At 42.1% G+C, this 17,425-nt stretch overlaps 3 protein-coding genes across 3 annotated transcripts; 1 reads left to right on the top strand and 2 right to left on the bottom strand.

The window, feature by feature from the left end:
• The first annotated feature begins 5 nt into the window (after positions 1 to 5).
• Positions 6 to 10,423, top strand: LOC139644920 (basement membrane-specific heparan sulfate proteoglycan core protein). The gene is made up of 20 exons (XM_071520458.1): positions 6 to 69; positions 188 to 240; positions 518 to 559; positions 1,471 to 1,761; positions 2,022 to 2,312; positions 2,746 to 3,024; positions 3,614 to 3,904; positions 4,343 to 4,621; positions 5,210 to 5,500; positions 5,945 to 6,223; positions 6,634 to 6,924; positions 7,042 to 7,311; positions 7,442 to 7,729; positions 8,158 to 8,272; positions 8,387 to 8,550; positions 8,736 to 8,837; positions 9,071 to 9,139; positions 9,399 to 9,458; positions 9,609 to 9,677; positions 9,817 to 10,423. The coding sequence occupies exons 2-20, from the start codon at positions 210 to 212 to the stop codon at positions 9,876 to 9,878; spliced, it is 3,564 nt and encodes a 1,187-aa protein (XP_071376559.1). The 5' UTR covers positions 6 to 69; positions 188 to 209; the 3' UTR covers positions 9,879 to 10,423.
• Positions 10,411 to 12,679, bottom strand: apobec2b (apolipoprotein B mRNA editing enzyme, catalytic polypeptide-like 2b). The gene is made up of 4 exons (XM_071520459.1): positions 12,387 to 12,679; positions 11,194 to 11,374; positions 10,673 to 11,022; positions 10,411 to 10,548 (listed from the first exon to the last, which is right to left on the bottom strand). Exons 1-3 carry the CDS (start codon positions 12,665 to 12,667, stop codon positions 10,675 to 10,677), a joined length of 810 nt encoding a protein of 269 aa, XP_071376560.1. The 5' UTR covers positions 12,668 to 12,679; the 3' UTR covers positions 10,411 to 10,548; positions 10,673 to 10,674.
• Positions 12,680 to 15,016: 2,337 nt separating this feature from the next.
• Positions 15,017 to 17,264, bottom strand: LOC139644914 (zinc finger BED domain-containing protein 4). Its single transcript, XM_071520451.1, has 2 exons — positions 16,716 to 17,264; positions 15,017 to 16,496 (listed from the first exon to the last, which is right to left on the bottom strand). Exons 1-2 carry the CDS (start codon positions 17,262 to 17,264, stop codon positions 15,654 to 15,656), a joined length of 1,392 nt encoding a protein of 463 aa, XP_071376552.1. The 3' UTR covers positions 15,017 to 15,653.
• Between the last annotated feature and the right edge of the window lie 161 nt (positions 17,265 to 17,425).

The following is a 17,425-nucleotide window of genomic DNA, read 5'->3' as shown; positions in this document are numbered from 1 at the left end:
GCCAACACATTTCCTGTTGCTTCAAAGAAAGCGCCACAGAGACATAGACAGGAAAGCTGCTGTCCTGAGGTGAGTTTAGAAATTCACTTCAAACACACCCATGTACTTATTTCCTTTACTGACAGAAACTGTGCAGATATATGACTGAACTCGCTGACGATAGCTGTGCTCTGTGCATGTGTCACAGTCTCTACACAGCTCAATGGAAAATGTGGCTTATCAAGATCTTCAGCGTAATATGTAAGTTAGGAAGTTGCACTTTTTGTAAAAACAACTGTCTCAATCTTTGTGATTCAGCAACACGTATTTACTGACAAAACATATTTTTAAATATTCATGTTAGAGTTAAAATTACCTTAATTAATTCCCACAGAAATTTCACCATATTACATTTAAACTGTGTTGCATTAGGGTTTAATCAATCTATCAAGCTATCAGCTAATTCAAGAAATAAAATATGTGAAATATGTCTTTAGCTGAATTCAGAGCCGTAAATGAATCTGTCTCTTCTCAACAGCTCTCACTGCTCTTTGTGCAGCTGAGGATCCTGAAATGGATGGTAAGAAAGGTTTTTTACACACTCTTTGACAAAACCTCAATGTTTTGTGCCACAGATGACAAATGATTTGGAATTTGCAATTTAAAGCTACTTGAGAACTTTCCCCCTGGGTTTTATAGATTGAAGCAGTTGGACTCAGACTCTTTCATGCCTATCACATTTCCTTGAGACAGACACAAGACACAAAATACAGAGGTTAAAAAAAACCCAACCAAAAAACCCATCTCCTAGTCAAGTGTTGTCACCATAAACTAAATTAACTAAACCGTGTTAATGTGGTAAAATTTGGAATAACTGTGCAGTTTTGAAACTTTAGGAATTCATTTGATTTGTTGAGTCCCTCATAGACTTAATTTCAAGCTTAGACACCTGCAACGTGTTGTATTGAGGAAGCTAACACAAGGTACTGAATTAGACAAAGACAACAGTTGGGAACTGAACCTGATGAATGTATTTTATTGTCATGCTGTTACTATGACTACAAGCACAGGCTTCCCAGCAATAATTAATCCAGTTCCATATTTCATTATACTGTGGTAGTATTATGTTTTCAATTGGCTCTATTTGCCTGTTTCTGAACTGTATCATCCATGTAATGTCCTAATTTTTGTCAAGTGTGTTGTTTTATTATTGTATTGTTGTATTGTGCAGTATTATATTTACTCTTTTCAATACACGGCATTCTCCCTGTTTATCTAAAGTCTATTGAATTGATTTTCAATTTAATTAGCTTTAAATTCAACACAGGTTCCATCCACAGTGGTTTCTCTATCAAGGTTTCATACGTGGACATAGAAGCAGAAGTAGAGTTACTGCTATCACTGTTTAAATATCCACTTGTGATATTGTTAAAGCACAGGTGTTGGCTGTCGTGATGTAAATGCTGCCCTCCATGCCCCTGCTTTCCCCAGCCTCCACTCTGCTCCCAATGTCGAGTGTGACTCCGACTCTGTCTCTGGATCCACCTGCTGGCCTGATTTATCAAGGGGAGAGGGCTACTCTGAACTGCACAGCCAGTGGCAGCTCTCCCAGTTGGACCTATCTGTGGTTCCATAATGACCAAGAAACACCTCTGCAAATCTCTGATCCCAGTTATACCATTATGCCTGCTGTGCTGACTGACAGCAGCAAATACTGGTGCAAAGTCAAGCGAGGAGAGGAGCTGTCAGCATTCAGCAATGCTATTTCTTTCGCTGTCATTGGTGAGATTTCAACTTTAATGGTTGTGTCATAGACAAAGACTTGCCTTCATCAAGCCTCTTAGTGTAGGAGTGATCATGCAGGTTCCCATCACTTTTTGAAGGGTGTCATTCTAAAACAGTAGATTCATTTTGTGAAAAAAATGCTATCTGAACTTCATCAGTCAATATTTCAAGAGCACAGATGATCCTCAGAACCATAATTGTTTTGTAAGCAAGAGTAAAATAACTTTAATAGTGACCCTTAATGTGCATACTTCCAGACCCACCCAAACCATCTCTGAAGCTGAAGACACGCTGGTTGGATGTGTTCCAAACTGAGAAAGTGGAGCTGAGCTGTGAAGTTACTGGCAGCTCTGACTGGACTTTTACCTGGTACAGAGATGCACAGGACCTCCCTGAAGACTCAACCCTGTCCCTGGGTGCAGGGGGATCATCGCTCACCATCTCTTCAGTCGGTCCAACACATCGAGGACTCTACACCTGTAAAGGTCATCACAAAACCAGGAAAATCAGCTCTGCACTCAGCAACACAACTGATATCAGAGTTTATGGTGAGTTCTGTAAAACATTTCATTTGTCTCAGCTAGTTTAAAAATACACCATTACCTGTTTATTGTTTATGTTTATTTGCCATGTTCTTTAATCTGACAAAAGACAATACACTTGCATATCTTTGTAGCAAACACTGTTGTTCTGAGTGTTGTTTAACACTCCTGCCAGTCGTCCAAATGCTAACATGAAGTGAAGAGACATAGTAGTCAGATGCACAGTATCGTTTCTGTTCCTAGAATACAAAGAATGTTTTACTGTTTGCTGTCTAAGACTTTTGATATTGTAATGATATATTATGATATGTCACTGACATATCAGACAAAATTTGGATTAATACATTATCATATAGCGTAGATGTAATTGTGATTTTACATATAAAGGCTCTTCAAGTAATTAACTAATGACCTGGGGTTAACTGTCCTTTCCATTTAGACAACAAACCCAAACCAACACTGAGCAAGGATCCTGGCTTTGAGCAGTTATATGTTGGAGAAGCAGCGTCCATCAGCTGTAGGGTTGGTGTGTCGTCTGGCTGGGAGTATCTGTGGTACAAAGATGGAAAACAACTCTCCACTTCTGACAACAGTAAAGAAAGTTATATCATCAGCTCTCCTGCTCTCTCTGATGGTGGGAAATACACATGCAAGGCCACCAGAGGAACAGCAGCGTTCCTCACAGAGGACAGTGACAAATTGACTCTAGATTTTATTGGTAGGTAGAAACAATTATTTAAAATTATTTTAAGTGTTATGTTTTAGGAAAATATGACTAAATCTTTTTTGGAAATGTGTAAAATGCTGATCCTCATCTATATGCACATGACATGGTCATTTCCTGTCGTCCTGCTATCCTCACTTAAGCCTTTAAAAACCTCCAAATTGATTTTAAAACTGTACAAGCTACTCTATTTTATTTGAAACTTATTCTTAATGCTCAGAAGACAAAACCTATATTGTATACCAACTCAAAAACTAGGCCAAAATATCTTATACCTGTTGTTACTAGAAGACAAAGTGACTAAGTCCTGTCTTTTGAGTATTTAGGAATTTTACTTGATGACTGCCTTTCCTTTAGGCCACATATTCAGTTCCTTTCCACAAAACTAAAACTGACATTGGGATTTTATTTTAGAAACAAGTCATATTTTTTTCTTTTGTAACTATAAAGAAACTGGTCACTGCCACTTGTATGCCAGTGCTTAATTAGGCCATTTGCCCATGGGAATCAGTTAGGTTCTCTAACACCTTACATCTTTAATATCAAAACCATTGTGAGTTTACCATTTGTTGCATACTTCCAGACCCACCCAAACCATCTCTGAAGCTGAAGACACGCTGGTTGGATGTGTTCCAAACTGAGAAAGTGGAGCTGAGCTGTGAAGTTACTGGCAGCTCTGACTGGACTTTTACCTGGTACAGAGATGCACAGGACCTCCCTAAAGACTCAACCCTGTCCCTGGGTGCAGGGGGATCATCGCTCACCATCTCTTCAGTCGGTCCAACACATCGAGGACTCTACACCTGTAAAGGTCATCACAAAACCAGGAAAATCAGCTCTGCACTCAGCAACACAACTGATATCAAAGTTTACGGTGAGTTCTAATGCTTCTGTAAAACATTTAATAAATTTGTCTCAGTTGTCTTAAAAATATATGATTACCTGTTTTTTTTTTTGTTTTTTTTTAATTTGCCATGTTCTTTAATCTAATCTGACCAAAGACATTACACTTGCATATCTTTGTAGCAGACACTTGGTTTGAGTGTTGTTTAGCACCAAATGCTAACATGAAGTGAAGAGACATAGTAGGCAGATGCACAGTATCGTTTCTGTTCCTAGAATACAAAGAATGTTTTACTGTTTGCTGTCTAAGACTTTTGATATTGTAATGATACATTATATGTCATTGACATATCAGACAAAATTTGGATTAATACATTATCATATAGTGTAGATGTAATTGTGATTTTACATATAAAGGCTCTTCAAGTAATTAACTAATGACCTGGGGTTAACTGTCCTTTCCATTTAGACAACAAACCCAAACCAACACTGAGCAAGGATCCTGGCTTTGAGCAGTTATATGTTGGAGAAGCAGCGTCCATCAGCTGTAGGGTTGGTGTGTCGTCTGGCTGGGAGTATCTGTGGTACAAAGATGGAAAACAACTCTCCACTTCTGACAACAGCAAAGAAAGTTATATCATCAGCTCTCCTGCTCTCCCTGATGGTGGGAAATACACATGCAAGGCCACCAGAGGAACAGCAGCGTTCCTCACAGAGGACAGTGACGAATTGACTCTAGATTTTATTGGTAGGTAGAAACAATTATTTAAAATTATTTTAAGTGTTATGTTTTAGGAAAATATGACTAAATCTTTTTTGGAAATGTGTAAAATGCTGATCCTCATCTATATGCACATGACATGGTCATTTCCTGTCGTCCTGCTATCCTCACTGAAGCCTTTAAAAACCTCCAAGCTGTTTTTAAAACTGTACAAGCTACTCCATTTCATTTGAAACTTATTCTTAATGCTCAGAAGACAAAACCTATATTGTATACCAACTCAAAAACTAGGCCAAAATATCTTATACCTGTTGTTACTAGAAGACAAAGTGACTAAGTCCTGTCTTTTGAGTATTTAGGAATTTTACTTGATGACTGCCTTTCCTTTAGGCCACATATTCAGTTCCTTTCCACAAAACTAAAACTGACACTGGGATTTTATTTTAGAAACAAGTCATATTTTTTCTTTTGTAACTATAAAGAAACTGGTCACTGCCACTTGTATGCCAGTGCTTAATTAGGCCATTTGCCCATGGGAATCAGTTAGGTTCTCTAACACCTTACATCTTTAATATCAAAACCACTGTGAGTTTACCATTTGTTGCATACTTCCAGACCCACCCAAACCATCTCTGAAGCTGAAGACACGCTGGTTGGATGTGTTCCAAACTGAGAAAGTGGAGCTGAGCTGTGAAGTTACTGGCAGCTCTGACTGGACTTTTACCTGGTACAGAGATGCACAGGACCTCCCTAAAGACTCAACCCTGTCCCTGGGTGCAGGGGGATCATCGCTCACCATCTCTTCAGTCGGTCCAACACATCGAGGACTCTACACCTGTAAAGGTCATCACAAAACCAGGAAAATCAGCTCTGCACTCAGCAACACAACTGATATCAAAGTTTACGGTGAGTTCTAATGCTTCTGTAAAACATTTAATAAATTTGTCTCAGCTGTCTTAAAAATATATGATTACCTGTTTTTTTTTTGTTTTTATTTTAATTTGCCATGTTCTTTAATCTAATCTGACCAAAGACATTACACTTGCATATCTTTGTAGCAGACACTTGGTTTGAGTGTTGTTTAGCACCAAATGCTAACATGAAGTGAAGAGACATAGTAGGCAGATGCACAGTATCGTTTCTGTTCCTAGAATACAAAGAATGTTTTACTGTTTGCTGTCTAAGACTTTTGATATTGTAATGATACATTATATGTCATTGACATATCAGACAAAATTTGGATTAATACATTATCATATAGTGTAGATGTAACTGTGGTTACATATAAAGGCTCTTCAAGTAATGAACTACAGTAGTAATGACCTGGGGTTAACTGTCCTTTCCATTTAGACAACAAACCCAAACCAACACTGAGCAAGGATCCTGGCTTTGAGCAGATATATGTTGGAGAAGCAGTGTCCATCAGCTGTAGGGTTGATGTGTCGTCTGGCTGGGAGTATCTGTGGTACAAAGATGGAAAACAACTCTCCACTTCTGACAACAGTAAAGAAAGTTATAATATCAGCTCTCCTGCTCTCTCTGATGGTGGGAAATACACATGCAAGGCCACCAGAGGAACAGCAGCGTTCCTCACAGAGGACAGTGACAAATTGACTCTAGATATTATTGGTAGGTAGAAACAATTATTATTTGTGAAACAATTAAACAATTAAACAATTCAATTATTTGTGTTATGTTTTAGTAAAATATATTGTTTTTTTGTGTATGTATGCTGCTATCCTCACTGAAGCCTTTATAAACCTCCAAGCTGCTTTTAAAGTTACAATGAAATTATATTTTGAGAGCATCTTGCTTTCTTAATTTGATGTATTTCCTGTTGAAACAGGATAGAGAAAAGCAGTGATCAGATACAACTGATCACAGTGTTCAGTATGTTGGGATTTATCAATCTCATGTTCAATTATTGATCAACAATGCATTGGATAGTATTAAGGGAGATGTCTTTACAGCACCCAGAAAAAAATGTTTAATGAATATAATGTTCACAAAATAATATATATTGCTGTTTTTTTATGTAGATATTCCTTTTCCATCTCTGGAGCTACAGACACCATGGCCTGATGTGTTTCCCTCTGAGAGAGTGGAGATGAGCTGTGGGGTTCAAGGCAGCTCTGAGTGGGCTTATACATGGTACAGAAATGACCAGAAACTCAGTGTTGACCAGAATGTGTCCCTTGGTGTGGAGGGATCATCTCTCACTTTGTTCTTTGCTAAGAAAGAATACGCGGGAGGGTACACCTGTAGCGGACAACACAAAAACAGGCCTGTAAAAACCGAACTCAGCAATGCAATCCTTCTCACTGTTTATCGTGAGTATTCTGTAAGACTCAGAATAACTTGTCCTCTTCTGGTTACTGTTCTTTGTACAACAATTGATGATATCACAAAAAATAAACACACACATTTCTTTTGCTTTGGGTATTTAGCGAACAAGCCTAAGCCCTTGATGACTCAAGATCCAAGTGATGAGAAGGTGTATACTGGAGAGTCCGTGTCCTTTGGCTGTACAGTCAATGTCTCATCTGACTGGAAGTATCTATGGTACAAAAATAAAGCGCTACTCCCTACCAGTGGCGATAGTTTTAACATCCCTGCTGCTAATTCATTGGACAATGGGACTTACCAATGCATGGCGTGGAGAGGCAACACAGTATTCAATACAGAGTACAGTGAGGAACGGATTCTATGCATATCTGGTGAGCCAAAGAAGAAAAAACTTTTTGTTGTCATGTTTTGATGTGTATTACATAGGAGCAATAATGTGGAAATATATAACATGATATTTCTAAGGATATGAAAAGGGCTAATGTATCTGTTTGTCTTTAGAAATTCCTGTACCACTCTTGAAGCTAATGACCCCGTGGCTGGATGTGTTCCCCACTGAGAGTGTAGAGTTGAGCTGTGGCATTCAGAGCAACTCTGACTGGTCTTATCACTGGTACAGAGGCAGTGAGCTCCTGGTTGATCATTCAATTTCTCTGACCTCGGATGGAGCTACTCTATCCATCCACTCTGCTTCAAACTCACACCAAGGACAATACAAATGTAGGGGACGACACAAGAGCAGGTCTCTCAGCACCAAGACCAGTTCTGAACTTACACTCCAAGTCTATGGTGAGATTTTTATTTTTTAATTGAGTGACGCAGCACTTCAAAGGAATACTTTGACATTTTGAATTGTATATTGTTATTTTTCTTCACCAGACACTGGAGGAGGGGAGAGAGATTCTATAATAAGGAATGTTAGTAATTTTAGGAAAACTGTACGACACGTACTGGCATTTTTTTTTTATGCTGGTGAAGAAATATAACCTTAAAATGTCAAAGTATCCTTTTAAGACAGAAAGGTCAGTTGCTCCTCGCACTGGAAAATGCAGTGTAATCTACATCAAAGTATTAACATATTGATGACAATGGCATGATTACCTACCCTCAGATAAGATGCCTCAGGCTATACTGATGCAGAATCCAGAGCACAAGGAGATGTACAATTGAATGTGAGTGAATATGAGTCAATCTAATTTCCGACTGTGGTTCTGCAGTGCGTCCATGGGCGGTCATGACCCTGTTAACTGGCTGGTCAGAAGTCTTCTCCACCGATAGCCTGGTGCTCAGATGTGAGGTGCAGGGAAGCCAAGACCTCTGGAACTACACATGGTATGATCCAAAGCTCCAGTTCACACTCTGGAATGAAGTGTAATAAATGCGTATCTCATGTGTACTGTGTGTAATCTCACCTCTTTGAACATTCAAACATGCAAAATTGTACAGGTACAGAGAGGAACAACAACAAAAAATCGACCTGGCTCACTCTGAAAAACACACAGTCACACCCCAGGATAACCCGAACCAGAGCCAATACATCTGCCAGGGTACCCGCACTGGGAGGCCATCTTTTTCTACAAAGAGCGAGCCCTTCAAGACCAAGAACCTCCGTGAGTATTACTGGGGTCAGCTAGGAAGAGAGGGTAGGAAGGGTGGGGAGTCTGTGTGAGGATTGCTCTGGAAATAGATGAATTATATTGCTTAGAGTATAATTATATCTCCCTGATGAGATGAAGTAATGTTATCTATTCTCTCTCACTGTCATTCTCTCTGTCTCTCTCACCTCTTTCTGTAGTTCTGAAGAGAAGGGTGCTTCTCGCCATCTCTGGCTGTCTCTTCTTTGGCATCATCGCCGTCTTTCTTGGATGCATCGCCCTCAGACTGACCCGCAAACCAGGTTTTGCTTTACCTTTTTGGGAGTTTTTCAGTGCATGCGCTGTATAAAAATAAGCATTTTTAAATGTGACAATAGCATAGTGGCATCCTGATAGCTTCATTTAACATCAACCTATGTACTGCATGTAGACTACACAATCATTTATGAGAATATCTTTCACCTCAAATGACACGCATAGGTCATGGCCTCTGTAGCCACAATGAGGTGACATACTCTTATTTATACTCTTATAGCTGAGAATGGAGATAAGTCAGAAGAGGCCAACCTGTTTCTCACCATGGCTGAGCTGAAGGCACGTGATGGTATGTTGACACCAAGTCTAACTGTCTAACTGTGGTTTCTGTGACTGCTTCTGCATATTTTATATATGGCACCAACAGGGACTCATTTTAGAGCTATTTCTGAAACTCCTGCATGTGAAACTATTACTGATTTTTCCAAGTTAATCAGGCCTGTGTTTAACACCTTTAATATATATATAGATAGAGAGAGAGATAGATATATATATATTCCTCATATATGGCTTTGTATTTATTGTAAGTACCTTCCTCCCTCCTACAGATGCACCCTGTCCACTGGCCGAGTATGTCACTGAGGCAGCACTGACTGCTTCAAATAAAGGTAAATAACCTAGACAACAGTAATGCAGTTGATGGAAAAAATGATTAATATGATAAAAATGACCTTAAGTCCCTCAGTTCATCTCTTACCTGACCATTTATCTTTGCCTTGTTGTGAATCTGTGTGTATGTTTTGCAATCTCACTTGCAGATGGGGATGACAATGGCACAATTTGCAGTGAGTCAACACCCCTACCCATAACCTCCCAGGAGGACCAAGGTATTTCAGCCATATTGCAAATGCACTTACATTCTCTCGAAGCATTCTCTCTATGACGACGGGCACGTTGCCAGTTCCTTCACACACATAATGTAATATTGATCCATCTCTCCACATCTCCCTCTCTCTTTCTCTCTAGCTGTGACACCTGAGAGCCTTGAGACAGCAGACAGCAATGGTGGGCTGTTGTCCTTCAAATAATGACTCACTGACGATGTATATCCATAATTTTAGCAGATAATTATTAAAAACTGTGTACACATTTCTTCTGCATTGAACAGTACTCATGGTTGCACATTACATATTGCTGAGATCTGTAAATGTCCTTTTTTATTCACATTATTATTATTATTACTTGTATTGTTGAATTTAGTGCTATATTATAAAGAGGTTTTACTGTAAGCCACTGTTTAATATGTAACGGACCATTATTCATGAAATAAGCATACATCTCAAGTGTTATCAGCAGTTTATCAAACATGTAGACCATCAGTTCTGCCTTATAGCTAATGTTTCAATTCTTTGAACAAACACCAGATGTCAGTAGATATAATTTAGCCTTCTCCAATGTCTTTCTGCCTTTTTAATTTCATAAATGGTTCAGTATGTATGGTATTGCTTTGTTTACTAAAGGGATAAGTCTGTGTGATATGTTTATGATATATTTATCCATGTCATGTTATAGAGCATTCTCAAGCATGCCGTGCCTCCCTACATAAAATATCAAAATACAAAAGAATAAATATTTCCATGAGTGTTCATTCAAACTTGTACTGATCAGCAGCATCTGATGTGACTGCAAGAAACGCATAGAAAAGGTGGGAATTTCACATGAGCAGGCTGTCACTGAGGTTCAGTTGATGAGATGATCCTGTAACAGAAACAAGACGGGTGAAATGTTAGAATCACACACAAAATAGAGTATTTTTTATTGACTTCCAGAATAAGCATGTAGGCCTGCTATATGAATGCAATAATTGATCTGATGGACTCACAGCTACTTCAAGATAGCAGCCAGCTTCTCGACGTAGTAGTCATAGTTCTCCTGACAATCCTCCCAGGGGGTAAAGCTCTGCTCCTCCTTCTCCACATATGTCTCCCAGACGTGCAGGAAGTCAGACGGCTTCATCATCCGCAGCTTGCAGCCCGCACTGACCAGGGCCTTCAACCCTTCCACTATCTCTGGCTGCTCCCACTCGAAGAGGCGGGAGCAGAATATGCAGAGGTGGAGCTTCTTGCGCTGCTGAAGGATGTTGGCGAGTTTGGCTGCACAAGCCACACAGGGACTGGATGATACGTACCATGTGACATTATACTCCTGAGAAGAGTTATAGTTAGGGAGCACCTGGAAGGATAGGAGTGAGGGTGTATGGGGGCATAGAGAAGGAGAAAATAATAAAGTCATTATATGAGAAAAGAATGAAGATTGCAAACTACTGGATTGTAATGGGACTTTCCATAGAGTTCACTCATGTTTGTGTAACATGATTCTAAGAACAGCTCAGTGTGTGTGTACCTGTTGAAAGAAAGCCTCCTCAGCATGAGCTGTGGCATGCTCATCCTCCATATAACCGTTCAGAGGCTCCACGCTGCCTCCTGTTGTATCCACTCTGAAGCACAGCAGGGTCTTGTTCCGCCCTGACGAGTACTCCACGTTCCTGAACTGAAACTTAAAGTAGAACGGGCTCATTTGTTCCCTGGGTGAGAGAGAGGAGGAAAGTGAAAGAGAGAGATTCCATGAATCTAATATTAAGTAGCCTGTTTTCTTTTCAGGGAACACCAAAGCAAGTGTTTCACAAAACACTATTTCTGTCCTGACAGCTCCATCTGTCATCATGGCTGGGGCTTTTTAGCACGAGGCTTGGATGAGCATGACTGAGTGAAAAACAATCAGCATGCCATGTGTATCAACAATGCTTTCAAAGTAATCTGTCAATTCCAATCACTTCACTCATAGTGCAGACATTACAGTGGAACCGGAAATGCGAGAGAGATTCATCATCGAGTCACTCACTCGATGATGAATTTGTTAACCATCCAAAACTGTCAACCATGCGAGACACAGTAAAAGGCTAATAAAACAGTGATGATGGTGAGTCCTCAACATGGACTATGATGACAAAGTAAATCACAGCAGTAAATTGCAGCTACCAGTCCAAGTATACTGATGCTTCTCCAAACACTGTTGGTTTCCAAATCATCCCATGATCTGTGGATGTGCCAGGCCCCAGATAACTCATGATTCGGCTGCTGCAATAGATTTACAAAACACGTGCCCCTCCTGCCTTTCTTGATTAAACCATTGTTATATTGTACATGAATAGCCAGAGGGATTACACAAATAGATCTTTTACAGCCTTGATATCAAATAGCTAATACTCAAAGGCAGAGACTGAGGGAACAGATGCTTTGGGGAGAGTGATATAGCAGGGGCTGGCTTCTGTGTCGACTCAGTGACTCATCCCTATTCTTACTGCTGGGTTAGTAAAGATGGCAGGTGCAAGTCATTAGTATCCCTCTTCACTGAAATCAAGAACATTACATTGGGAACAATCTGACATACAAAAAGAAAAAAAACAACTCCAACAGAGCAAAAGATAAACCACTAACCGATAAATTGATACACAATGAAAGAGCAAAAACAAGAGTGTGTTAGAGTGATATACTGTATGTAGCCTCTTTGTGGTGTGTGGATTTGATCTTACCCACCCTGTGACGATCTCAAAAGGTGGCAGCTCTATGGGCTGAAACTCTCCGTTCTCTTCCGTCTTCTTGCCCTCTGCTCCTTCCACGGTTCCTCCATCATCTTCTTTCCTTGTCTCTTCTTCCGCCTTGGGCTGCTCAGGAGTCTTCTCAGGCTTTTTTACAAGTTTGTCAGGCTTTTTAGCTGTTTTCTCCTTCACTTTTTCCTTTTCTTTGTCTTCATGTGCTTTGTTTTCCACCTTCTTCTCTTTCTTCTTCACACTGGACCGGCTGTTTCTGTCGGCCATGATCTTGTGTGTTTGTATGTATGTGTGTGTGTGTGTGTGAGAGAGAGAAAGAGATAAAGAGGGAGGAGAGAGAGAAGGGGAGAGAGAGAGAGAGAGAGAGAGAGAGAGAGAGTGTCAGTCAGTGTAAGTGGAGTGATAACCTGAGTGCATTTACAGAAATAGATGCTATTGTGTGCTGCGGTCCGTGTGCGTCTGGCCAAGGCAGTGATATGTGGCTCAGTTAACTCACTCCCCCTCTTTCCATGCCCTAGCTGTTAAAAGGCCAAGGGGCAACACAGTGTGTGTATGCATTGTGCGAGGAAGTGTGTGGATAGGTGGAGCAAGACTGGACTGATGAGATAGCTCTTACATACCTAATACAATGCCCAAATTAAGAACAGATTGTTACATACTTTGTATATAAATGTACAATCACAAACATACTCAAAAAGCCTTGGCCCCTCCAATCCATCAGGCTTTGTGACTGTCAACAGGCCAACAACAGGCAGGTTATAAATAACGATACTTTGGCTGTGTGTGTGTGTCTATGTGTATGGGTAACCAGGGCTCTCTTTTGATACTGAACACCACTTTTGTTCTTGCCAACTCCAAAGTCCTGCAGCCCGCTGGGCCTTAGCAATACACCAAGGCCAGCTAAAGGGCATCCCAAATAGGGGAAGGTGGGGGCAGCAGAGCAGTACAAACATACTCACACACACACACACACTGAGAATGTGTAGAGGCAGTATTTGTCTCTGTGCTATGAATAAGAGTGTAAGAGTGTGGTGTCGCCCAGTGCGCATGTGCCCATGAACAATCAATCTCTGAAATCACCCTGCATCAATATGGTCCTCTGCTGAGGCCACTGGGTGGGGGAAGGGAAAAATTGGTTTTGTGAGTGTGTGTGTGCGTGGACGCAAAATGGCTTTCTGCACTGCAGATGTAATAACTTGAGGCATAAGGGAGAGGGCGGGAGGGAGGGGGCAGTTCAATTACAATTTCCTCCCCTCCCTCAGTCTCACTCTCTGCCAAGTAATTCATTTCAGAGGCAATTACCAATAGGACTGCAGCCCAGTCTGCTCGTCTAACTCAAATGGATGAGCTGTCACAGCCAGGGGGAGGGAGAGGGAGGCTTCAAGCTGCTCCACATACTCACAAACAACAACACACCCATGGGAAGAGCAACAACACACTTTTCAAAGGACATACAAGATAAACACACTGACACAGCCACACAGATATCTAGCAGCACATCTAAATCTACAGAGACATCCTGGGGTGATAATCATTAAGATCACAGCAATCTCTGATAATTATGATCTATGAGGGTAATCTCATTGTATCTCACACAGATTAAGGCGCTCTCTCTGAAGTGGTTTTCACCTCACATGGCAAGAAAGCCGCTTTGGAAAAAAAGTGTCACTGGGATGGGGGTTGTGTTGCCATTGGTGACAAATAAATATAATCCTTGTGACACTTAGAATCAGATCTATTCCATTCCCTTCACAACCTGTCACTAACAAATTGATTGATTGATGGATGTGTCTTCCTTTGTTTCGCATTAATAACAAACAACAACACATCAAGCAATTCATTTAGGCAGTGTGTACCTTCTCCCATATGGCTGGAGAAGAGGGTAGCAACAAGAGTATATAGCTTAATATAGTTTCTTCCCCATTTATTTCCATGTATTTTTAGGTTTAGTGAGGTTAGTGCTGTGAGAGAAAGGACAGAGTAGGACGTGACTGCTGCCTGCCTGCTGACTCAAATTCAGCTGTAATGGAATTACTTCCAATTACCCTTCCTCCCCACTGGCCCAGCCCAGAGTAACACAGAGTCCCTGAATAAAGACAAACACACTGCAAGATTCACAGTTTCTCCTTCAAACTAATGCCCAGCACAGTGGTTTCACAATAATTCAGTGGAGTCAGACAAAGAGAAATCCTCTGGTGTACCACATGCACACTTCTTCTCTAAGGTTTCTAGGGCAGAAGCAGGGTCAAACCCATTTCAATTCCACACAATTCAGGAATAGAATTGGACATGCAATTGGAAAAGGAAAAAAAGAGCCGATAATGAATTTGAAATGGAATTGACCTCCACTCCGCTAGAGGGCATGTGGGGTTAGGAGGATTGGCAGGGGAAGATATAAATGCATTAGGGTCAAAAAAATGAGACAGACGCACAGCAGCTTTCAGCTTTCCTCCACTAACAAGAAAATGGTGTGTAAACGTACACACACATACATGAATGCACACACACCCGCACACTAGGCTATATACACACCTCTGCATTAAGGAGTGAAACTCATTTATTATGATGTCCCAGTGATGAGGCATACATACAGAGAGAAAAAAGAAAAATGGGATGATGCAATGTCATGTTGTTCACTGGATGATGCCTTCCATCTCTATATCATTTCGAAGACTACATCAAATTGAATTAATCACAACCTCTAGGGTTATTGTGTATGTAAATAAATTGTATGTTATGCTTTAAAAGGACCATTTGGTTACCCTTGGAGGTAACCACTGGAGTAATTATTGGCTGGTAATATACGGGCACAAGCTGTCTTTGGGGGGTGGGAGGGTGGAGGGTACGGGATTAGTGGTATTGTGTTGTGGACACCCTGCTCAGGCTATAATGTCAAAGTAAATTCTTTAGTATTGATCTGCTTCTTGTCCCCTTGGTCCACAGCATGTGGTAGGATAGTCCATATGCAGGCTACATGGTAAACAGACATACACTGTAGTATCCCACACCTACAGTAATCTGGAAAGTCCTACTCAAGAATGGAAACTGGGTCTCCGCTCTGAATTCTGGGTAAGTCTTCATGTCACCTCATATCCACTTATGATGTATAAGGACCATGTTATGTTGCTAGGTCATGTTCCTTGGAGAACGTAGGTTAGTATCCGAGAAGTAGCTTTACTGTAGGTAAAACATAATTGGCTCTGTGACAACCCTCAGTGGCTCTTTAGATGAGAGAAACACTTAACCCTAATGTCTAAGTCCATAATAATCTGTAGTTGGCTTTGAGGTAGATGAGCGTCTCCAGGTTCTTTGGTAAGACACGGCCTCTCTCCAGCCGCAGACAGCGCCCAGCGGTAGAGAAAATGCTCTCCACCGCAGTGCCACTAGCAGGTATGGTAAAGGCCCTCTTCGCCACCTGGGCAAGCAGAGGAAAGTCAATTGCCTTACGTCGCCAGTAATGCAAGGCCTCCTCATCTGTGGGTTCCTCACGCAGGTAGACAGCCAGCTCCTGCTCCAGGCTCTTGGCCTGTGTCGTGGGTCTCTGCTTGATGAAGGAGAACAGCTTGCAGGGCCGGGACAGCGAGGAGACCGGAGATGGAGTGGAAGCTGGAGGAGACTGGGCTTGGGAATGGAGGTCTGTGTTGGGGTCTAAGGGGCTGGAGGCCGGGGAATGTTTGGTCAACTCCTCTATGAGAACTTGCCTGTGCCAGTCGGGGTTGCTGCTCCAAGTGAGCTTGAATTGGGGGTCCAGGGTGGTGGCAGTGATGTAGAGGGGGTCCTCCAGGATGGGGGCCAGCCGACGCTCTACAGCCTGGCCGAGGCCCACTAGGAGAGAGGGACAGTGGGGGGCTGAGGTCTCAGAGAGGTGCTTACGGAGGCCCAGGACACATGGCAAGGCTAGGCTGATGGATACGTGTCTGTCTGTCTGTCTGTCTGCCTGTCTGTCCCCGTGCACCATGTCCCAGGCCTCGGTGAAGGGCTCCAGAGTGTCAGTCAGCTCCCTCAGCAGGGCCCTCTCTGGACCACCCAGCGCCAGCTCCCCTCTACCGCTCACCTCCTCCAGGAACTCCACAGAGTCCAGCAGCCGCCGAAGCACCTGCACACAGTTGATCAAACCAAACACCAATAAATTAACATCACTCAAACAGTCAAAAGCCAGGCAAACTACAGAAACACATTCATGGTATTATTGCACAAAATCTAACATCGCTCCATTACAGATTAATGCATCTTGCTGAGACAGCTACATAATTAATCTACACAACTATGGACACATCTACTGTATGTGTACGAATGCATTAGCAACATTACATACCTTAAGCTGAGCAGCCCAGTCTTTCATAACAGGAGGGGCGCTTCCTGGTCCCCCTATCACCACCCCAGGACCCTCGAACACCTGGCTGAGTTTCTCTGGTGGGACAGCGGAGGTAATGTAGTTGTAGAAGCAGGCAGCTTTGGCCAACGTGGAGGAGAGCTGGGGACAGGAGTGCAACCCCTCTCTGACACACTGGTCAAGAGAGCGAGAGAAACAGTCCACTCGACATACACCCAGACCCTGCTCCCATGAGTCCTCCCATTCTCCTTCTCCTCCCTCCTCACCGTGACCGTTCCTACTCCCTTCCTCCAAATCATTACTATCATCCACCTCTTCTTCATCCTCCTCCTCTTGCCCGCTGCGATGAATATGGAAACCAGGAAGACAACATGGCTGTAGTGTTGTTGGGGCCAGGAAAGGGTCAGCGACGACACGGAACGCTCTCCCGGACACACCGTGAGAGTGACACACCTCATCGAAATCTGCTAGCACGCGATTGGCTGAGCCTCCACCAACCAGGGGAAGGCATGCCAGAAGGGCTGAACGCATCTGCCAGTCAGATGTAAGAAAATGGCAGGTGACACCGAGGTACCTGCAGAGAAAGAAAAATGGACTCATCAGCGAGATAATTAAACCACGTGGCCATTGTGTTGTCTCTGGTTGATTTTATCTCCTTACCCTGAAGTGGCTCCAGAGAGGCCCCTCCAGAG

This window comes from Centroberyx affinis, unplaced genomic scaffold (genome assembly GCF_046629955.1).
Source record: "Centroberyx affinis isolate AG114_WGS23_722 - 3 ecotype Tasmania unplaced genomic scaffold, CSIRO-AGI_Caff_v1 ptg000803l_1, whole genome shotgun sequence".
NCBI lineage: Eukaryota > Metazoa > Chordata > Actinopteri > Beryciformes > Berycidae > Centroberyx > Centroberyx affinis.
This window is presented reverse-complemented; position numbering and strand designations above follow the sequence as displayed.